General features: G+C 38.9%; 1 protein-coding gene and 1 long non-coding RNA gene across 7 annotated transcripts in view; one reads left to right on the top strand and one right to left on the bottom strand.

Annotated features, from left to right (window-relative positions):
* Kcnq5 (potassium voltage-gated channel subfamily Q member 5) overlaps window positions 1–24318 on the bottom strand; it is a 388898-nt gene that overhangs the window by 136405 nt on the left and 228175 nt on the right. For all 6 annotated transcript variants that reach the window (XM_010617849.3, XM_010617847.3, XM_033756495.1 and 3 more), the window contains one exon: window positions 17700–17790. In XM_010617849.3, the coding sequence (XP_010616151.1) occupies window positions 17700–17790 (91 nt within the window). The remainder of the gene's footprint in view (window positions 1–17699; window positions 17791–24318) is intronic.
* Window positions 1–24318, top strand: part of LOC104857771 — a 56331-nt gene that overhangs the window by 12861 nt on the left and 19152 nt on the right. The gene's annotated exons all lie outside the window — the stretch shown is intronic.

The following is a 24318-nucleotide window of genomic DNA, read 5'->3' on the forward strand; positions in this document are numbered from 1 at the left end:
TCCTGAGTGCTGGGATTACAGGCATGTACCACCACACCCGGCTCCATGTTACTTTTAGTAGTCTTTTCAGGTCTTTCAAATACTGCTAAAATGATAAGATTAACTGAAGCCAGAGTATTTTAATGTCTCCATGGAGGCACTGTACCTATATACTAGTCTTGCTATTAGTACAGGAGAGTGAACCTGCATCCAGTCATTCATTTTGCATAGTTGGGAGTTTTAATTCAGATTTTTTTTTTGTTTTCTGGCACTGAAAACTTACTTTCTTCTGGACACTGGAGCTAAAGTAATAAGAAAAATAACATGAACTTACAGCCTGGTGACAGAAACCAAAAACTAGAAAATCAAGAACAAATAATCAAGAAAAGACCAAATAGTGAGAAATGCTACAAAGAAATCAAAATAGGAGTACTGGTTGGCTTCACTGGATAAGGTGGTCAAGCTATTTAGTTTTCACATATTTATTATGTCCTACATGTTGGGCACTGTGACACATACCAGGAAACACAAAATCTTATTCTTACACCTTCTTATTCTATGAGTTTACAGTCTATCAAAAATAAAGTGTAGATGGACACCAACAACTGTACCAGATGGCAATGGATGCTGTTATCCACCATCTGCTGCTACCGAGCTTTCTCTCTGGGCTGTGCTGGAATTTAGAACATAGACAAAAGAAGAGTAACAATTCCTGGAGAGTGACAGAACATTTCCACTAAGGGAAGCCTTGAATGGGGGATTTTAAAATGAGTAAGAATCACCAAGGTGGTAAAGGGAAATGGTAGAACTGGGCTCCCAAGTAGAAAGAGCGTCACTTAAGGCAATAGGCTGTGTGCACAGAAAATACATATGGTTTAATACTGTTGGAGTGTAGCATGTGACTGAGTGTTGGTGTGTGTACATGTGTACAAACATGTGTGTCTGTGTGTGCACATGTGTGTGTACTCATACAGGTCCTGACAGGTGGAAGGAGACTGGTGCAAAACTTACTTAGTAAAGTAGAAAGGCCTGGATGTGCTGATCTTGTATGGGGCAGGGTAAGAAATTATGAAAAATTTTCAAATTTCACTGTAGATTAAAAACAGGAAATGACTGATTCAAGTGTTACATGTTTTGCATATTGAGGGGATATCAAAATATTTAAGGTACAAAAGAAGTTAAAGTAGTTAAATTGGATTGTCATATCTTTTTAAAGAAAACATTGTCAACTTACTCTATAGTAACAGTTCTTTTTCTTTGTACATGTGGTAGTGTAGATTGAACTCAGGGCCCTTTAACTACAGGGAGCAGGCTCCCCGGCCTATGGAAGTAGTTTTAAAATCTCTCTGTAACTTCAGTATCATGTAACATTTAAAAAAAATCTAAGCTACATAAAACTTTTCTTTATTACAATGTACGCTAATTTAAAAATTTTTAACATTTGATAAATAAGTTTGTAAAGCCTAAAGACTTCTTTAAAACAGCCTGATAAAAGAGAGCACAAAGAAATTTGATTATATGAATAGCATTCTAAACCATGATCTGATATAGGGTTTTCTTCCTTTGAATTTATTTGACCCAAGGATGACATGACTCCAACTTTGTTTGTGTTGCTGATCCTTTCAGCCACTTATTTAAATCTGGCTCTCTTCCCACAAAACAATATATGCATTGCCAGAAAGCTGCATTTAGGCAAAAGGTCCCACTCCAAAGAAGATGGTTTAAGATAAAAACAGAATTAGGTAAACGACTCTAAACTCATGGAAATTTGCAAACAGCTCTAAGAAAAACAATCTTAATAGGATTTCAGCAGTTAAAAAGACACGTTAAATTACACCAGTAGAATGCTGCAGTAGCCCTGGCTTTCACTTACCCCAAAGTGAAGAAAATGTGATGGAAACAAGTGCCAGGAAGTGCATAACCTTCTGGGTTATGGGGACCAGGGGGAAAGAAGAGGGGTAGGCTGGGCTGGCACCAAATACAATGATTATAAAGATGGATAACTTCTGTCTATCATCTTATGTTCATATTTTCTGCACAAAGACTGGAGAATTACCTTGTAAGTAGGCAAGGGATCAAAATAAAGAAAGTGGACAGAGGCAGGTTTGCTGCATTTAGTTAGGCAATGAGCTTTAGGCTGAGCTACTAAAATCATCCTTAACTTCTACGTTACATGGACATCGTTGTCCTATCTATAGTCACTGAAAGGTAGCACACTGTGTTTGCACAGTACAGCAAATTGTCCCATTGCTTTAACTAGAAAACACTTTGTAGAATGATCACACACACGGAGCACACCCGTATGAGGTCTCAGTGTATAGCTGGTGCATAAATGTGTGCCGTGCCTCCGGCTCACAGCATTCCTGTGTTGTTTTCAGTGAATATTAGCCATGCAATTCAATGAATGAATCCATGGGCAGCTCGAAATAAGAAAAAAACCCTTTTAGTCTGCAAAGGTGACTCAAGGAAACCTTTGTGCTCACAGTGCTGGGCCTCTGAATGTCTGAGCTGCTGTTTCCAGTTTCTTGTTTCCAGCCTGGAGCTCTCGATAGCTCTTTCCTGGATTCTGCAACTGACAAGCTTCCCAACATCATCATACAGCCTATTTTTATGCCTACCCCTGGCTGACTACAGTGACCCTGGGAATCCAGTTCTCCGCTCTTCTGGGCTATAGGTCAAGACCAGGCAGAGAGTGACTCAGCTTGATGGAGAGAAACAGATGAGTTGACTGGCAGAGGGTACAAAACTCTCCAGCTTCACAGGTGTGTAATAACTTACAAATTCTCCAATCATTATTCCTGTTAAGGCAAAGAGATGGGAATGCTCACCAGCCCCTCTTATACATATCACCCAATTGATGACATTAGAATGTCTCTTTTAAGGCTGATTTGATGTTGATTTATACTTGGTTTCACCTGATTTGAAAAATAATGTTGGGGAGATTAAGGGGTGTTGGGTGAGGATCAGAGTGAGCCCTCCCTCCTGCCTTGTGGTTCTAGGCAATGTTCCCTCACCTTGAACCCTCCTGACCTCCCCATGGGGCGTTACCATCTGGAGTTTCCTGTGCTTTGTGAGGGCTGTTCCACAGTGCCCTTCTGCATATTTCCTTATGTTGCCAATATCTTGCAGCCCTGAATATCCTTCCATCAGTCTTTGGGGATCTGAGCCTGGAGGACTGTGACACTTACACAGTCTCTCTTCTGTTCTCCATTTTCCAGTAATGGTCTGGGGATTCACTGTGATTTATGATCCTGGAGGAAAACAGGTCTGTGGCATTTTCACTGAATCCCAGCCTGTAACGTCGCTTGTCAAGCTGCCATTTAGAGCTTGGAAAGTTTTTCTTTAATCTGCTTTGCAGAGACAGGGTGTGTCTTCTTACCTTAATTATGGCCCTGATGTGTGTGTGCATGAAAAAACAGCAGTGGGAACCACTTTATTGCTTCTAGCTCTTGGTTCTGGACAGTCCCAAAACTAATATTTAATACATGAGCATGATTGGCAGTAGCCTATGTTAAAAATAATTTTTATTTTTCACAATCTTATTTGTGATCTTCAGGAGAAAAAGATGACTCGATAGGACTGTTTCCTCACATGAATATGTCTTGACCTAGGGATTTCTTAAAATGACAAATGTATTTCCCTCTCATTTCCAAACTTCATCATTTATTTTATACAAACACATGATTCTCAGAGATGTCTTGTTCACATTCAGAATTCTGGTCCCAGCACAGAGGATGGAGTTTCTGAAGCACCTGACATACAGTTGAATTACAATGGCAATGAATCAAGGTTCTGGGTCTCGAGAAATTAGGTGGGACCCAGGGAAATATCCCAAAACTGGTGGAGATCAGAGACCAACTGGAAAACCCAGAGTCTGGAATCACAGGTGAAACAAGATTGTGGTCTGAGCCAGTGAGGTAAAGAGCAAATGGGAACTACTGGTAATATAGTGTCGGGCAGGAGGTAAGCAACCTGAAGCTGTGTGGTAATTCAGCAGCAAGGTATCTCAAATCTGAGGACAAAAGCCCCCCTCAGAATTTCTGTAAAACACAGACCAGTTATATAGGATTCACAGTTTTGCTCTCCAGCATATCTTTTCCCTTTGTTTCACTTTGCTCTGTTTGGTTCAGGGCTCTGTTGTATTTTACACAGTTGACTTCACTTGCTTCCTAAGTGGCTGTGATGACTGCCTAAGTGGAATCTTATTACTTCCTATTCAGTCCATTCTAAGTCAGGTCCTTCGTTTTGTTTTAGTTTTGGTTCCATTTTCATGATGCAGTGACAGTTTCAACACTGATGTTCTTTGAGAAGGAGGGCTAATTTAAAAACCGGTCATCTCCTTTCATCAAATATTTGCTGGTTATTTGCCACCAGGTGCCACTGTGTCATATGCCTTCACTAAATCAGCTTTGGGGTGTAGTCACAAGGAATTCATAGCCCAGTAGGCGTCTCGCTGCTCTTCACTGTTTCCCTGGCTTTTTCTCCTTCCATGGCTGAGGGCTTCTTGCCTTCCCAGGCTCATGGGTACATTCTTTTCCAGGACTGTTGTGCTTGAAGCTCCATCTGTGTAGAATACTCTTTCTTTCAAGAGCTTTATGGCTTGCGTCCTCGCTTCTCTTTCTTCTATAATGCTGCATATTTTAGTGGACTTCTCTAAACATACTATCTAAACATACCTCATAAAATCTACCTTTTTATTGGTTTACTTTTATTTATAATTCTTCATACACCGATCTGCTTATTTATTTGCTGCATATCTTCCCTGCAAAAATGTGAGCTCTGTGATGACAAAAATTTTGCCTGTTTTGTTCCTGGCTCTAGCCTTAGCTCCCTAAAAGAATGCTATGCCCATATTTGGCACTTACTACACCTTGTTGAATAAATGATAATAAAGTGACACAGTGTTAGGAAGACAGTGCTAAAGAGGGAGCAAAGATTTTATTCCAGGAAAGAGGAAGTGTTTAAATGAAGTTTCAAATGGTGGGAATGATTTAAGGATGGAAGGGTGGTATGGAAGGGTGTTCTGTTGTTAACTCTCTGGGATTCAGTTATTTTCTAGGAAGTTATCTTCTAAGTTATCTTCGCCACTTGTTTGTCTCTCAGTTGAATGTCCTTTTGTCGAGCTAAGTGTCAGTATAGGCTGACTTAGAGTGGCTCAAAGGTAACACTGAGGGTGTCTGCTGGGCTACTCATGAGTCTTAAAAACCAATTCTACGCAGAAGTTCTGTGACATAGACTAGACTCAATTAGCTATTAATACTTGCATCAGAAATGTAGAAAGTTCTTTCCTTCCTTGTCTTTTTCAGGCAAAAATTTTAAAAAATTTTATTTTCTTTAACTTGAACAACTCTTCTCTCTCATATCCAAAATACTTTTCACAGAGAAAATGACTGGCTGTATTATTACCCCTCAGTTAGTATTCAGTGTAGGTGTTTAACTACTCCTGCCTTTTCTTTTCAGTCATCAGTAGATTGATGAGGGTCCTCAGTCTCCAAGAATCATTTTAAAGTTTATTTCCATTTTCTTTGGTGAAAGAACAGTGAAGGGAAATAATTGCAGTTTTCAATGTTCATTTGGATATTCTGAGAGCTTTGTGCAGTAAATTATAGGGATGTGAGAAACCTAGAGATGCATCACTCATTCCTCATTTGTGGTTGCTTAATATCACTTAGTATCTGTCACTTCTTTTATAAATATAAGATTTGATAGCCTTGAATGGATTCTTAGTCTCACGCTCTGTTATCCTCTCTTACAATGTTGAGTACCAGAAGCTTTAATTGCAAAGATTAATGTAGTCTCATTTGGTATCAAATCCATACAATTTCATGGGCAAAACTTTCTATTTTGCAAGGACTGGGCTGCAAAATGTGTGTGTGGCTTACTGCCCACTCCCCCTCTGCCCCTGTCCCTCCACAGCCCAGTACTGACAGCAGACCTCTACTAAATACCTCAGTACACATTAGGTGCTGGCTAGTGACACAGCAATAAAGGCAAAGAACACATGCTCCCGCATTAAACAAACAAATCCAAACATGGAACAGATGAATCATGTAGCTGTTATTAGTTTTGCAAAGAGATTCTTCACTTTTCCACTTTACACAGAGATTCACTACAGATTTCTTTTAAATAGTAAGCTCTGCCAGTGCATTTAAAATAAAATTAGATCTGCCTCAGTTGAATCTGTACATATTTCAGGAAGCAACTCACTACGCAAGGAAATAGCAAACCTATGTTTGCATTGCTACATGACATACAAGAGGCAAAGATGCATATGTTCTATCTAGAAGGTGTCATACACCCAGATGTTGGAAAAACCTGGATATTTGACCATATATTCGAATACTCATCCAAATGCGCAATCCACTTGCAGTCTGGTGTCTTTCCATCACAGAAAATAGAGGATACACCGAGATAATCTCTACCTTATTAAAATCAATAGTAGCATTCTTTTTATGTTTATGAGTGGGCAATTTTAGAAATGACCACCTACAAGAAGAATTTTGCAAACAGTATCTGTGACTTTCATAAAATGAAGAGTTTGTTTTCAATGTGTTGAACAATTTTTATTAAAAGGCTTAAATAAAACTTTCAAATTAATTTGAAAGGCAAGAAGTTACATAATACTGAAAAAATGTACCTCAATCAATATTGTTAAGAAGATGGGGGTTGAAGTACTAAAACATACAGCCTTTAGCTAATGAAGCCAAAGCAAAACTTTTCACAATAGTCTAATTTGGAAGTAGGAGAGTTCAACAGCTCACCTCTACAAAGTGAGCTGGGACAAGAAGATGAAAATTTACACTCATTTATTTCAACTGGCATTGCACTGAATCTGTACAGCAGGTTTGGTAGTATGGCCATTTTCACTATGTTGATTCTTCCTACCCAGGAGCAGGGGGATATCTTTCCATTTTCTTATATCTGCTTCGATTTCTTTTTTCAGAGTACTGTAGTTTTCAGTTAGAGGTCTTTTGCTTCTTTTGTTAGGCTGATTCCTAGATACTTAATTTTTTTTTGGATGCTATTGTGAAAGGAATTGTTTCCCTAATTTCTCACTCAGTGAGTCTGTTATTTGTGTACAAGAAGGCTATTGATTTTTGGGTGTTCACCTTGTATCCAGCTACTCTACTGAATCTGTAAATTAAGTCTAGAAGTCTTTTGGTAGAGTTTTTTGGGTCTTCAATGTAGAGTATCATATCATCAGCAAATAATGACAGTTTAACTTCTTCCTTTCCTATCTTTATTGCTTTAATTTCTTTCTCTTGTCTAATTGCTGTGGCTAATATTTCCAGAACTATATCGAAGAGGAGTGGTGATAGTGGGCATCCTTGTCTTGTTCCTGATTTTAACATGAAAGTTTTCAGTTTTTGGCCATTTAGTATGATTTTGGCTGTTAGTTTTTCATAGATAGCCTTTATTAAGTTGAGATATAGACCATCTATTCCAATGTTTTGCAGGTTTTTTTTTTTTATCATGAATGGGTGTTGAATTTTGTCAAATGCTTTTTCTGCCTCTATCAAGAGGGTCATATGGTTTTTGTCCTTGACTTTGTTAATATAGTGTATTACATTTATTGACTTATGTATGTTGAAACATCGTTGCATCCCTGGAATAAATCCGACTTGATCAGGATGTATGATCTTCTTGATGGTCCTCTATATTCTGTTTGCTAGTATCTTATTAAGGATTTTTGCATCTATATTCATTAAGGAGGTTGGCCTGTAGTTCTCTTTTTTAGTTGTGTCTTTCCCTGGTTTGGGAATCAAAGTGATACTTGCTTCCAGGAATGAATTTGGAAGTATTGCTTCCCTTTCAATTTCATTGAAAAGTATGAAGAGTAATGGCAATAGTTCTTCTCTAAATGTCTTGTGAAATTCAGCAGTGAATCCGTCAGGACTTGGGCTTTTCTTTGTTGGTAAATTTTTAATTACATCTTCAATTTCACTGACTGTAATCGGGGTTTTTAAAGTGTTTTTATCTTCTTTATTCAACTTTGGTAATTCATAAGTATCTAAAAATCTGTCCATTTCTTCTGTGTTTTCCATTTTATTAGAGTACAGGTTCTCATAGTATGTATTAATGATCCTCTGGATTTCTGTTGGATCTGTTGTGACTTTGCCTTTTTCATTCCTGATTGCATGGATCTGAGCCTTTTCTTGATAAGATTAGCTAAGGGTTTATCAATTTTATTTATTCTTTCAAAAAACCAACTCTTTGATTCATTTATTTTTTGTATAGTTTTCTTAGTTTCCTTTTGCATTGATTTCTGCTCTAATATTTATAATTTCCTCTCGTTTGAGCTTTGGGTTTTTCTTGCTCTTCTTTTTCTAGTAGTCTAAGATTCATCATTAGGTTGTTTATTTGAGCTTGTTCTGTTTTCCTAGTGTTGGCATTCAGTGCTATGAATTTTCCAACACTATATTTCACCAAACTAGAAAAAAGAATCCAAAAATTCATTTGGAACCATAAGAGACCTAGAATAGCAAAAGCCATCCTAAGCAACAGAGACATGGTAGTGGGTATAACAATTCCCAATTTGAAACTATACTACAAAGCCACAGTGATAAAAACAGCATGGTACTGGCAAAGAAACAGATCTGAGGTTCAATGGAACAGATTGGAAGACACAAAAACACATCCAGATGTACTCAGCTACATCATCTTAGACAAAGGAGCTGACCATCCTCAGTGGAGGAAAGATAACCTCTTTAATAAATGGTATTGGAAAAACTGGATTTCGACCTGCCAAAGATTAAAACTGGACCCTTATCTTTCACCATGCACTAAATTAAAATCCAAGTGGATTAAAGATCTACGTATTAAAACAGAAACACAAAACTTGCTGGAAGATAAATTAGGCAGAACTCTTGAAGACATTGGCATAGGAAAAGATTTTATGAACAAATCCTCAGTAGCACAGGAACTAGCAAAAAGAATCAACAAGTGGGATCTCATATTATTAAAAAGCTTCTGCAATGAAAAAGAAACCATCAACAGAACTAACTGCAATGTGGGAAAAACTTTTTACCAGATGCTCCTCAGACAAAGGACTATTATCTAGAATATAGAAAGAACTCAAAACAACCAGCCCCCTCAAATATAAAGACCCAATTCAAAAATGGGCATTTGAAATGAACAGACATTTCTCAGACAAAGAAGTAAAAGCAGCAAGTAACTGTATGAAAAAATGTTCCACATCACTGGTCATTCTAGAGATGCAGATGAAAACAACATTGAGTTTCCACCTCACCCTACAAAGAATGGCTGCTATCAAGAAATCAAACAACAACAAATGTTGGCGGAGTTGTGGGGAGAAAGGAACCCTTCTCCATTGTTGGTGGGAGTGCAGACTGGTGCAACCACTGTGGAAATCAATATGGAGATACCTCAAAGAGCTGGGACTAGAGATTCCATTTGGCCCAGCCATCCCTCTGCTGGGAATCCTTCCAAAAGTATTAAAAGAATCATATCACAGTAATATATGCACACCAATGTTTATAGTGGCACAGTTTGTAATAGCTAAAACTTGGAAACAGCCCATTTGCCCATCATTTGGAAACTGGATAAAGAAGGGGTGGTTTTTCTATAAAATGGAATATTACTCAGCCACAAGGAATGAGAAATTAGATTCATTCATAGGAAAGTGGATACATATTGAGGATATACTCCCAAGTGAAATAAATAAGTCACACATGTGTAAATACCAAATAGTTTCTCTGGTGTGAATAAACTGTAATGGTACATAAGATCGTAATGAGATAACTGACATTGTGAAATGGGAAGAAAAGGGCTAAGGGTGTAGGGAAAGTGGGAAGGGTAGGGGAAAGGTAATAAGGGAAAAGAAAAAAAGTAAGAAAATGAAAAGATGGAAATAAAGTGTTTGTAAATGGGGAGGGGAGGAGGGGGTGAAGGGAGGGCAGGGACAAGGGGAACAAATGAGAACCAAGACCTGTCATGTAGTGGTACAAGATCCCAACAATGAATGTAACTGTACTGTATCCCTAAAATGTACCAATAAACTCAATTAAAAAATTTACACTCATTTATTCCATGGATTAGGCTATTGTTTGCAAAATATTTAGAATTCTTGACACAATGAACATTAAGTGGTCTAAAGTGACATACCCATTTGTGATAACTTTGTAAGTGGATCTCTTAATCTAGGTAAAAGTTGACATTACTTGACATTTACGGAAAGATGAAGAAACCTTGGACAGTACTGCTTTATTGGGTGGTGCAAATGCATTTGTCACCATTGAAAGAAGGGAGCCAATGAGAGGGAGATGGATACCTTGAAGATAGCCCAGGCGTTTAGTCAGCAAGGCTGGGCTTGGAGTCGTGGCTTGGTTTTATACTAGGTGTATTACCTCGCATAACTTATTTACCCATTTGGTAAAATGGGGGGATGATATCTATACTGCAAAGTGTTTGTTTTTGTTTGTTTTAAATATAAGAAAGCAAAGGGATGGGATTTAGCTCAGTGGTTTCACTGCCTGTCTTGCAATCCCTGGTACAAAAAAGAAAAGAAAAGGAAGCAATGAGCCAAAGAAAGGACAGATATTTAAATGCTGGCTCCCTTTCAGTTTGGATGAGTTTATGAACCATATGAAATCAACACCAGCCCTTGATGGTCTTTGGAACGTGGGCATATAGCTTCACACATGTTCTTGAGGTCATAAGTTTTATCCCTAGAAGGAGGGCAGAGTAAGCAGCTCCACCAGATGTGCAGGGATCTTTGCCTAGGGCTGCACTCAAAGGACACAGCACAGAGAGAAAGGCTGATAGAACCATGAGCATTGCCATAATCACCAAAAAGCCAGAGAAATGAACGCTCCTTACGAATACCTGCTGGATATGTACCGCTGAGTTCCCTTTAGTCCAATGAATATGTTTCTGTAGAAAGCTGCCATGATGAATAGTGTTTGATTGTGGCAAGAAAAATTTTGCAAATATTCTTGTTTTCTATTATACAAGCACAGATTTTCTCAAATGTAGAATAATATTCCACAGTTTACCAAAACTTGTGCTCCTGCCGAGTCCTCATTATACGTCTATGAAAGCATCTATAATCATATATGTTAACTTTATAAGAGTTCTTTGTATTGGGCTCCGATTCTAAGCATTTCAATATATCTCATCTTCCTAACAACCTTATGAAGTAGGGTATACTATTATCTATGCTTTTAATTTTGCTTAATTCCCCCCAATTTTCTGTGGTAAAATTGCATGGAAATAAAATTTACCCCTTAATCATTTTAGAATTCAGTGGTTTTAAATATATTTGTCACCACCAGGTATCTTCATCGATCTTTTGACCTTACAAACCTGAAATGCTACTCACAGTCAGCACTGATTCCCCATTCCTCACTTCCCACACCTCCCAGAATCCACCAATCTATTATATCTGCATTGCCTTTGACTACTCTAAGGATCTCACTTACGCAGAAACATATAGTGGTTTTCTTTTTGTGATTCGCTTATTTCACTTAGCATAATGTATATCTTCAAAGTTCATCTACATTGCAGAATGTCAGAATCCCTTTTTCAAGGTTGAGCAGCATTCAGTCAAGCGTTTATATTACATTTTGCTCATTCGTTAGCCTTTACTCTTGTGTTCCCACATTTTAGCCATTGTGAATAATGCTGCTGTGAAAATGGGTATATAAATATATCTTCAAGATCCTGCTTTCAGTCCTTCTGGGTGTGCACTCAGGGGCGAGTTTGCTGCATGATACGGTAGTTCTATTTTTAATTTTTGTAGGAACTGCCATTTTATTTCTCATATTGGCTATATTATCGCATATTTCCACAAATAGCACACAAGTGTCTCAACTCTGCTTTGCCAACATTCATTGTTTTCTACATTTTGATAATTATCCTAGTGAGGATAAGTGACAGCTTATTGTAGCTCTGATCTGCATTTCTCTAAGGATTAGTGATGCTGAGCATCTTTTCCTGAGCTTATTGTCTATTTGTACATCTTCTTTAGAGAAATATATTCATGTTCTTTGAACTTTTTTGAATCAGGATATTTTATTGATGCTGAGGTTCAGGAATTCTCTACATAGTCTCTCTCTGAATCCGTATCAGATATGTGATTTGCACATATGTTCTCCCTCTCTCTCCCTCTCTCTTTTTTTTTTTTTTTTGGTACTGGGGATCAAACTCAGGACCTTGCATTTGCAAGGCAGGCAGCGGAACCACTGAGCTAAATGCCAGGATCTACTGATACTGTCTTAAGCTGCACAAAATTTTAAAATTTTTATGAAGTACAATCATCTTCTTTTGTTGCCTGTGCTTTTGGAGGTAGAAGTTGTTGTCAAATCCGATGCCATGACGTTTTTCCCCTATATTTTTTTCTTAAGAGTTTTATAGTTTTAGATCTAACATTTAGGTCTTTCATCCACTTTATTATTTTTTCTTATAAAGTGTTAGGTAAAGATCCAGCTTCATTCTCTTGTATGTGGATTTTTTCCAGCACCATTTGTTAAAAAGGCTGTCCTTTCTCACTGAATGTTGGCACGCTGGACAAAAATCACTTGATGATGCCATGTACAAAAGTCCAGTTTATTTCTGGACTCTACTATTTCACGGTCTACCTGAATGTCTTTATGCCAGTGTCACACTATTTTGATGACTATAGCTTCATTGTTGAAATCAGGTGTCATGAGTCCTCCGGTTTTGTTCCCTTGCAAAATTGCTTAGAATCTTTAAGGTCACTTGAGACTTCATATGAATTTCATGATAAATTTTTGTATTTTTGCAAAAATGCATCTTTGGGATTTTAATGGCATTGCATATAATCTGTAGATCATTTTGGGTAGTACTCACATCTTGATAATAACATGTTGATGGACGTGGAAAATTTTTTCCATTTATTTATGTCTCGTTTAATTTCTTCTAGGTTTGTTTTGTAGTTTTCATTGTATAAAACTTTAACCTTCTTTGTAAGTAAACTCCTAAGTATTTTATTCTCTTCTGATGCTATTATAAAGAGAAATGTTTTCATAATTTTCCTTTCATGTTGCTCATTGTGTCTGAAAAGGTAACTGACTTTTGTGGTTGACTTCGTATCCTGCTACTTTGCTGAATTCATTTATTATCTCATAGATTTTTTTTCCTGGCATCTTTGAGTCTTCTACATGTAATATCATATTGGCTCTGAATTGAAGTAATTTTCCTTTACAATTTGGATGCTTTTTATTTCTTTTACTTGCCTAATTGCTCCAGCTAGAACTTCCAGTCCTGTGGTGAGTAGAAGTGGCAAAATGAGGAGTCTTGTTTCTGATTTTACAGGAAGCCTTTTTTCTTTTGCCATTTAAGTATGATGTTGGTTCTGAGTTTTCCATATTTAGCTTTTATAATGTTGAAGTAGTTTGCTTCTATGCCCAGTTTGTTGAGGTTTTTGTTGCTATTTTGTCTTCATTATGAAAGGGTATAGAATTTTGTCAAGTGCCTTTTCTGCATCCATTGAAAAGATAGTTTTTTCCCTTTATTCTGCTAATATGGTGAATAACACTGACTGGTTTTTGTCTGTATTTAGAACTTACCTTCCACTGCAGCTATAAGTCCTGTTTGTCACTGTTTATAACCCTTTAATATATTGTTAGATTTGATTCAGTAGTATTCTGTTGATGATTTTTATATCAGGGTTCACAGGGCTATCAGTTTGTGGTTTTCTTTCCAGGCCGTGGCATCGGTATCAAGGTAATGGCACTTCATGAGTCAGAAAGTGCTCCCTTGTCTTTAATTTTTTTGATAAGTTTGACAAAGATTGATATTGGTGCTTCTTTAAATACTTATAAGAATTCACCAGTGGAGCCTTTAGGTTCCACACTTTCCTTTTTTTTTGGAAGATTTTTGATTACTGGTTGAATTTTCTTTCAAGTTACATGTCCATTTGGATTTTCTATTTCTTCGTGATTTAGTCTTGGCAGGTTTCATGTTTCTTGGAATTTGTTCATTTCATCTAAATTATTCTATTTGTTCACCGTACTCTCATAATCCTGTTTCTCTAGAATCATTTAATTTCCGATTTTATTAATGTGAGCTGTTCTTTGTTGTTCTTTTCTTCCTCTTAGCCATGCAGCTAGAGATATGTCAATTTCCTGATGTTTTCAGAGAACCAACTTTGGGTTTTGTTGTTTTGTTTTGTTTTTTTAATTTTTGTCACTCTATTTCATTTTTTTGTTTGTACTCTATTTTTTTTTTTTTCTGCTAGCTTTTGGTTCTTTTTCTTGTTCTACAAACTGTAAAGCTAGCTTGTGGGTTTGAGATCTATGTTGCTTTTTAACATGACAATTTATCATGATAAATTTCCTTGTGGGCACTGCTTTAACCATGTTCTGGAAGATTTGACGGGTTGTGTTTTGAGTTCATTCCTTTCTAAGTATGTTCCAAGTTTTTGGGTGATTTCTTCTTTGATCCATTGGTTAAGAATATATCACTTCATTTCCACAAATTTGGGAACACTCCAGTTTTACTTCTGTTATTAATATCTCACTTCCTCCCATTGTGGATGGAGAAGACATGGTGTAATTGAAAAATGAAGTGCATGTTTAAACTTAAAAATACTTCAGAGTGAAAGAAGCATTGCCATTGATCCCCCTCCCTCTGAGGACAACGATCCCACCACCCGATCCTGAATGGATTCAAACAGATGCCTTTGGAGTTGTTTTGAGTTGGGGGAAAAACCAGAAGTTATACCGTAGCAGATTCTGTCGGTAAGGAGGATGAGGGCTCACTATAAGGGTTATTTATTTATTTATTTATATTTTATTTTATTTTATTTTACCACCCTGCTTTTCTGTTCGATGACACTTGGCGGCAGCCTTCATCAGTTCATGATCACAAATGAGGACTTCCAAAAAAAAATATACAATTGTGGTTATTTTATAGACATTCCAAATTTATTCCACTGGTGGTGTTGAGTGTACACCAACAGCAAAATAAATAAAATTTACTTTAAATTGGGTGCAATTACAAATGCCTATAGTCTCAGCTACTCAGGAGGCTGAGGCAGGAGGATCACTTGAGTCCAGGAGTTCAAGATCAGCCTGGGCAACACAGCAAGACACTACTTTTAAATTTAGTAAATAAGTAAATAAAATAAAGTGACTGCTGTAAGTCTTTGCAAACATTTCAAAAGCGACTCATTACTCTTTGGATGATAATTTTTAAAAATATGATCCATCTTGGGACTCAACGCACTGCTAGAAAGAGCTGTGTTCTTGAATTTTTTCTTTATTAGAGGCTCAAAGGATAGATTTTGAAATCACAATAGCCCTCCCAAACATATATGTTAAAAACAGTAAATAAGAGATCCCCTAAGTCATTTGGATTTCTCATCTTTTTTCCAATATTCCACAATTGATTGAATTTTTGTGATATACTATGTTAACTCACTGTGAAAAATTAAATATGAATGTTTTTCCAATTATTAAAATTGCTAACAAAGACAGAAAAACCCAAAGATACTATTTGAATTGTTTTCTCTAAATAAAACACAGCTTCTAGAGGAAACATTGTTGAAGAACACCATTAAATCTTAGCTCTGCAGGGCAGTCCACAGATTTCTAGGTAGGTATTTAGAATGCACTTTGGCTTTAAAACACACACTTTGACTATGCATAGCTACACAGAAAAATAAGATAATTAGCAAACTCCCTGCCCATGGAAAGCCAGGTTACAGCACCTTCTGAAAATGCAGCACTGACTACACACTGTTGAGGACAAAGGCTTTATAGCAGAGACTCCTTTCTGCTTTGCAAAGTCCAAAGGCATTGGAGAGTGACAACTTTGGGGCTGGGGTTGGAGCTCAGTGATAGAATCCTTCCTGTCTACCAGAGACAAAGTCCCAAGTTCAGTTTCTACCAACATACACAGACACAGACACACACACACACACACACACACACACACACACATATATACACACATACACACAAGGACTGACAATGTGAATATTTTTATCAATAAAATACACTCCAGTTATGAAACATGGATCAATTGTTTACTGCTTAATAGATCGTTAAAGTCCAAACTTTAAAAAGTTGTGGGCTTTGTATTTACATGGGTTTCTTTGACCATATAGAAACTCACTGGCAGCAACTAGATTTATATTTCAGAGATTAGGAAGATGTAACCTAACATTTTGAATTCTTTTTTTGGTGCTGGGGATGGAACCTGGGACCTTGTGCTTGCAAGGCAGAGAGTGGTAGCACCACTGAGCTAAATCCCTGGCCCAACATTTTGATTTCTTGATGTAGTTAGGAAAGAAACTTTTTTTCTGGGCTACCTGACGATTGATTTATGTCTAATATACATGACTTGTCATGCAGTAGATCCAGTTTTTCATGTTTCCAAGTCTGAAAATCAAATTTACATTTTCAATCTAAAATTCTTGGTTGTAGTTAAACGGGTAGACCTAAAACCTGCTGTGCCTTCAACCTGGGGCTGAAGTCATCTGGTACACTCCAAGGGGTGGACAGGGTTAAAAGACCACTTATCAACCAAGTGAAAACCTTGTAAATGGAAAACATCTCTTATGTGCTCTTTTGCCTATCTGTTCTCTACCTTGGGTTTTGAAACAGTAACTGTAACATTAACACTAGCAATATACTGCTGAGCACAATTTGTATGAAAACAAATTGGGATAGATTTGTTCCCAAAAGATGTTTCCCTCCTAATATTGGCTGGACAATTTAATGCCTTGGCAACCTCAAGCACAAACAAACCATCTGAAAGCTAAGGTAGGAAAAGCATCTGCCCTCTCCTCTCAGGTTACAGGAGTTGACACCTTTTGGTTTCCATCTTCATAGTAATTACATTCTTCTCATATTAAACACTTATTGCTGTACATAACCCATCTCTGATTATTAGGGCACCTAAAACTTTTAAATGGTCTCTCCTCCTTTGTGTTTGACGAGGCTTCACAGAAGTGAGCTGTTTCAGTTCATTCAGACAGTTCTGAGACTGTCAGGTCTGGCAATTTTGGGCTAAGTGAGCAAGTCGAATGGATGATGAAAACAAACCAAACTTTCAATCAGGTGCAATTTAGGTGTGCAGTATAATAGTTTTATTGCAATAAAAATATAGGAGCTTAAAAGTCCCAGAATAATTCCGACAAAAAATATCTAAGGATCTTTTTCCATCTGAAAGTGAATAGAGTAATTCTGTGAGGTTGAGGATTAACAGCATAATGGACAGACAGCAAACTGCAAAATTTCTCACCAGGTAACTGCATTACCAGAGAAACTCATACTACAGTCTGTTATTTGAAAAGAGCATGAAAGGACCTTCTGTTTTCTCATAAGGTGCCATGTTCTCATAGTTCTTGGCCAGTTACACTGAACTGCTACTACCCTGCAGTTATTGGAAAATGCTCACTACTCTTGCCATTAGCAGTAACGGAAGCAGTCATGACACTGACTCTTCTTATAGTTATTTTTATTAGCACAGGTAACTATAATTAAAGCTGCTTTCAAACATTGCATGCTTTGTACGAAGTACTTATAACCAAAGACATTGCAACATAATAGCAATCTTGAATATTTCTATATTGTCCTGAAGATTGACTACAAGTTAAGTCAGTGATCATTGAAACTTTCATCTTTCACAGTAACACTTTTTTCCTAGACAGGATACTTTGTAGGATACAATGCACAGCACAAAGAATTATATAAACTTTATGCACATTCTTGTTCAAATGTTTCACTTACCAGAATTAAGAGGCAACTTGAGGCCAATTTTGTATGCTCAGGGATGGTAGAAAACACTGACAAAATCAAGCAACCAAAGACAAGGAGAAAACTGTAAAACAACAAAAAAGAGAAATTTGGTAAGAACCTGACCTTATCACTACAGAACGAATTAAACATCAGCCCCATTTGATTGGGCATAGGTCAAATCATAAAAGCCCTTTGTAGGTGCCAGCCACTATGGTATACGATGTAAATGGGGGGTCCTTTGCAACTTTAGGAATGAAGAAAAAGCTGCATGTGTGATTTTGTGTGTGTACCATGTTGTGTCTACGTGTTCACTTTGAAGTAGCTGAATTTCCCATACAACTCCAAGGAGGGACTCTAAAAAAAGGCTCCGAAAGTGGTTCTTGCTCTCTGATCTGAGGACTCATGCTGTCTCCACTGACTGTCCTCTCAAAGAAGCAGACTCCACCTCGTGTTTGGCAGCACTGACAAACTGATACTACTTGTGGATTCTCATCTGTCTTCGTTTTATATTAATAAGAAGAAAATGATTTCCTCTGCTCTCCAGGTACCATCCATTTCTGTGTAGCCAAACTGCAAGAGAAATGACCTCTACATAGAAGTCAAGAGCAAGCATTTTCTACCTGTCAGTCTACTAACTATTTCTAGAAATGCGGAGCTTCCAACATAAAAGGGAGCTGAGCTCTGAGCAAAATGTCTAACAAAAGAGAAGGTTCTGTTTCAAAGTTGAAGTTACTATCTTGAGTGAAAACAAACAAAACAAGCGGCGAACCTTACCTAGTGCTCTAGGCTGTACTTTTCACTTTTACTTATTCCTTGGAAAGTCCTACAATAAGTACTTAAACACTGGTTTTTGTGTTGTTCTGTCCCACAGTGGAGTTAAACCCTGCCTCCCCTTGGCTTGCCCTGAAAAATCTCACAGGTCTTTCTACCATACTTGACTCAGAGGACCCAGGGCCTATAGGTAGGGATTGGCTAACTGTGGCCTAGGAAGCAAATTTGCCCTTCAACGTTTATTTTTATTTTTTTTGTAAATAAAGTTTTATTGGTGCACAGCTGCACCCATTCATGAGTATACTGTCTGAGACTGCTTTCACACTGCAACTGTAAAACTGAGCAGTGGCTGCAGAGACAGTCTGGCTCCCAAGACTGAAATATTTACTCTCTGGCCCTTTAGAGAATAATTTTGCTGACCTCTGACTAATGTTATCTATTCCTTCTTTCTATGGCAACCAAGAACTGGAGTGGGAGCTCCTGACTGCTCAGATTCTGTGAGCTATAATAATGACTGCCATTCACAGAATAGAGGAAACTATGCTTGTCCCACTTTCCCTGCCCTTGCCCACATGACCCTCACAAATCTACACAGATATACCATTTTTTCCACCGTGCAGATGTAAACACTGGAATGCAGAGTATTTTGTAACTTTCCTGAGGTTGTGCAGCAGAAAGTGCTTGGAGCACTGTGTTGTTGGCCCTCACCCCCAGAACAGGCAAGGTGGGAGTGAGCCTACAGACAGGGGTGTGGGGCACATTCCCAACCCAGCGGGCCGCCTTGGAGATCTCCTCTAACTCCTCAAATGGAGAGAGGAACAAATAGACCGTGTTGGCAGCAGGAGGGAAGGAATCTACTAGCCATTCAAAAAAAACCTTGTGTGTGACTTCAAAAGGAACGCTTGACACTCGAGATCAGTGCAACTACATGAATCAGGGCACTGAACTGTACTTTAAATGGACTCAGACTAAAAACTGTAAACACGTTATCAAAATCCCCTGATCCTACCTGACCCCCAAACTAGCAATGAGAAGATGAAATTCAGGGATCTCTAACATGGTTGGGAGGATGACCTGGTACCAAATAAGGACAGGGACAGTGTATGTCCCTTTGAGGGAGTGGCTGTTGAGTCCAGGGGTTAGCAGAAAAACATTAGAGAAAATGAGCAGGGGGCCATTTAACCAATAAGACACTGTTTTCCTCCAAGAGCATCCTGCGGTAGTGTCATGACTCTCTGTTTGTGTCCAAAATAGATCTTTTTGCTAGTTCCTCTGGGTTAACATTTGCAAGCTGCTTAATCATTTTCTTCATGCCTCTGCTTTACTCACTTTCTTCTTGGAACTAATACTATATCTTCCTTTAGAGTAGTTTCTGTACCAGCTTCTGTCATCTGAAGACTGTAAGTGAAAGACTTCCATTACTCCGGCTGCCAAAGGGATCAGAGTGGGCAGATACACTAATTAGTGTATTCCCGCCTCTTTTCCACTGTGCATCATTTATCCAGTCAGTAAGTACTGATTAAGTACACCATGCTAGTTTGGGCTGTGTGGATATGATGATTACAGCGAACTCCTTGTTCCCTTCCTCCCTCCATCTTGCTTCACTTTTGTTTTTCTTTCTGCGCTTTCCCAGTGATTAAAGTCTACCGAGGCACACGGAGTAGACAGACGCATGTGGAAAACTCAAGGGATGACTGGGGTGACAGATGTGCCGGGGATACCAGGACCAAACAGTAGAGGGGATGTAGGCCGTGCTGGCTGCTGAACTGTGGATTCTACTTCAGAAAGAACATAGCAGACCTGTTTTGAAAAGTATCAGGGATTTCAAGATAGGGACAACAGCGTGAAACCAAATTTGGCAGCCACGGATTCAGAGTACGGGATTCAGAGCTCACACAGGTTACATGCCTGGGTGAGCTGGGCTAGGGAAGACTTTCTGGAGTAAGAGTTAGCTGGATGGCCAGGGGGAAGGAGTGCTCTAGTCCACAAGACTGCATGGGTCAAGGCCACATGCAAGCAAAATGTCACTAGAAGTTATTCATCAATCATTAAGTTAGAGTTAGTGAGCACGTGCCAGCCAGCTTACTCTGTGATATGTGAGAAGTCGGGCAGACCACTCCTGTCAGCCTGTTTTTTGTATAGATATCATTTCAGTTCAACTGCAGACAAGTTCTGAGTATTCTACTCCCGAAAGACACATGACAAGAGCTTCTGGAGATGTAAAGATAAATGAAGCAGTCTGTACCCTCAGGAATTAAAAATCTCCAATAGATATTCAAGGTGAACAGAGTGGATAATGATGAAAAGCGTAGGAAGACAAGTACTAGGAGAAATACCCCAGAGGCTGAAAGCAGGAAGAGATTCTTTTCTCTTAGGAAAGGTAGGGGCACATCAAGAAAGTTTTCCAAAAATGATAGTGTCTGAGATGGCTGTTGAAAGGAGACCAGCGTTCAACACAATAATTTCCTGGAGAACATTCCAGCAGGAGGGTACGACACAAGGTAGCAAGCTGGAGAGCTAATAAGATGGTGGGCAGGGTGTGTGTCTAGTTTAGTACATGGTGTGGTGACCACTGAAGATTTCTACACAGGGCAGTAATATCATTAGTGAGTGACATGATTACGAGGCGCTTTTCCCCACCATGGCTCCAGACTCACAATCCAGCCATTTGTGTCACACTGGGCTGCAAACTCCATAACATCTGTTCTGCAAAATAGCGAGAAAATATTTTACCTCATTTGTTTTCTAGCTTGCTGCCTTTCTCATATTGTACAGTGCTCTCCTTCTGGAATGCATCTATCTGGAACCTTCTCTTGTTTAACCCCTACTCCACACTAGCCTAACAAGTCAAGAAGAGAAGCCAATTCTGTGGAGAGGATGATAAATCCAGTTATAGAGATATATGTGGAAACTTGAGTTAAATCTCGGGCACAGTGCCTGGTTGGAGATAGGGAAATAAATTTTTCCAAAGGAATTATGTGAAATGTGCTACCCTGGGAGCGGTGCAGACCACGCACATAAGATTTGGGTAAATAAGCACTAGCGACACGAGGGCCATCTCTTGACCTTGGGGAGTGCTGTGAGGTAGCTCTTGGTAGCGCTGGAAGCACTGAACTGACACAGAGGGACCTCTCTGAGGTGACAGTCAGTGTTCAGCTGCTGGGCTCACTGGCAGCGAGTGACACGGTGCACTGCTGGGGCTGAGTGTGTCTGTGCTCACACACCCACCTCAATGTCCCCTGCACATGTGTGCACACTGTTGACTGACTGTTCCACTGCATCTGTCCCATGGGCTAGAGATATGATAGAGCCATGTGAGGGAAGGACGGTGGTGTCAGTCCTGCACCGAGGGGTGTTAATCCAGGGGCCTTAGTCTCTGGGGAGCTGCGCATAGAACTTCGTGGGTTGTAAGTGTGGATGGGAAAAAAATCACGCCTTTATTCCTTACTATCCATGGCAACAAGTCGTGATGGCATTTTAGCATTTGTAACTTTCTCACTCATAAAATTATATGTTTTATCCTGTTTTACAGAGTAGGTAATTTTTTCTTGTGTGATCACATGTATTTCAAAATATACCATTATAATCAGAGGCATTTAAAAATATTACTCCGAGAAGTGGTTTACAGCTGTTACCAGACCAATGAAGGGTCCATGGATGTACACACACACCCCACTGTCACCCTGTGCCGGAAGTCCATGGAGTCCGGGCTGGGAGTGGGAGAAAGCTCATCTGGAAGCTGTAACACAGTGTACTGTGTTACATTTTATGATCCGTTTAAAAAATATGGACAGTTTTTCTTCTATACATGAATCCTAAGGTGTTATATGAAACATGTTTCTTGAAAAAATTCTGTAATTGCTATTGGCTTTTATTTTACCTGGAGCAATCATTTATGTTCTGCTTCTGAAGCAGTTTACCGTGTTCCAACTTTTTATCCAAAACGTCTTTGGAAGGCACAGTTTATTGTAAGAGGAGACGGGCATTGGTGGAAAAAAAAAAGGGACCTGTTCAAAGGCATCTATGTTTGTCACAAAAAAACCATCGTCTACTTTTCTGGGAGGCCAATTAAAAAATCAACTTGTCAAATTTAATTTTATTAGAAGCCTAATTTGGGAATGTTATGGGTTCTTGTGGAGCACAGGACGCCCAGCTTCCAAAGCTCTTGCTACAAGCACAGGTTCGCTTAGCTAGAAATAAAAACAAGAGAGCAGCAAACTCAGAGAGCTCTGCTGATTCTCCATCCTGTGAACCAAAGCCACATTATCTTCCTTCATGCACACACAGTTCCAGCCACTCACAAGCAATTTCGAATGATGCAGTGAAGAAAGGGAAAACAGAGCTGATGGCAAAAGTGGACTCTCCTTGAGCTGAGCTAGACACAAAGTGGGCTTGGTCGGTGGCTGCAGCCACACATTTCTATGGAGAAGATGCCCTAGCAAGGATTTGGGTGAGCCATAAACTTTGTGTGACGGAACTTTCCATGTGTAAGTCACTCGCACTTGTGCTTACTGAGAAGCTTTGGAAAAGGAATCAGGATTACAAAGGGAGCTAAGAAGCAGATACAGATTCTTGTTCTGTAATGGGGACTGGACTCAGGGACCCTCTACCCCTGAGCTACATTCCCAGCACTTTTCACTCATTTTTAAAATTCTGAGACAAGATTTCACCAAGTTCCCCAGGCAGGGCTCAAATTTTGCACTCCTCTGGCCTCAGTCTCCCGAGAAGGTCAGAATACAATTGTGCACCACTGCACACAGGTGGGATGTGGGATCTTTTAAGACAACAGTTCTTTAGAAACGATTTCCAAAGGAAATTCAACCCTGCCTCTGACTTCATGAATGTTGAAGTTTAGCTTCGATAAAGTCTACACTTCAGTACTCTTGATGGACGACCCAGTGAGGGCATTGGGAACTGCAGTGACCGGAGCATTCATGCTGGTGTTGGTGGCCACAGATTACCCTTCACTCCTGCGCACTTATCTGGAGCACATACCACCTCACGAAATCAAAACCTCTTCCTAGAATAAACTCAATTAAAGCTGAAAAAAAAAACCTTCATCCTAGAGAACCAAGGGCTGGAGCTCACTGTTTCTCTCCCTGAATCTTAAATTTTATGTGTTTTTCTAAATTTGGCACTTTGTAAAATGTCCTTTCTGAACAATTTCTCCATAAGAGAAGATCAGTTTGAACTTGAAATCCGTTCATGGTACACCTCAGCTTCCATTGCAAGTCAATAAATATTAAATATGGCATTTTCTTTTCTTTACTGGTGACTTGGAATATTTGACTAAAAACACCAAATAATTCTGCTTAAGTACATAGCGCTCTAAATATTACTAAAGACCCTGATAAATTAAAAACTACCACTGTAATCTTTGTGAAGCTTTAAGGAAAGAGCCTTCGGCCAACATTTCTTAAAAATGAAGTATGCATTTTAAGTGTGATGTTAAGAGGAAACCAGAGGGCATGGGAAATAGCCTTTTCTGCTTATTTAGTGTGCTTTTCACCGACATTGGCTAATTGAAATGAGCCAGAACATAGCCAGAGAACTCAGAACTAGTTCCAGGGTCTTCCTCAGACTGGTACAGGTGAGCTCTGATTCCTGATTTGCACCCAAGAACAGGAATCCATGCAGCCGTATGAGTCTACCTCAACTTCCCAAGCAGAAGTTATTTTTAAAACACCATACCTAAATAGTTGTGTGAGTTCTCTTGGAACTCTCCAGCACCCAGTGCATGCCTACCACTCCAAGGCAGCATAGGCCTGTGATAGACAGCTCTACTGCTGGAAAACCATCTAACCCTTCCACCCAGTTGACCCTCCTACTCTTAATCACT

The sequence above is a fragment of the Fukomys damarensis genome, unplaced genomic scaffold (assembly GCF_012274545.1).
Source record: "Fukomys damarensis isolate Sample0158 unplaced genomic scaffold, DMR_v1.0_HiC HiC_scaffold_27, whole genome shotgun sequence".
Classification (NCBI taxonomy): Eukaryota; Metazoa; Chordata; class Mammalia; order Rodentia; family Bathyergidae; genus Fukomys; species Fukomys damarensis.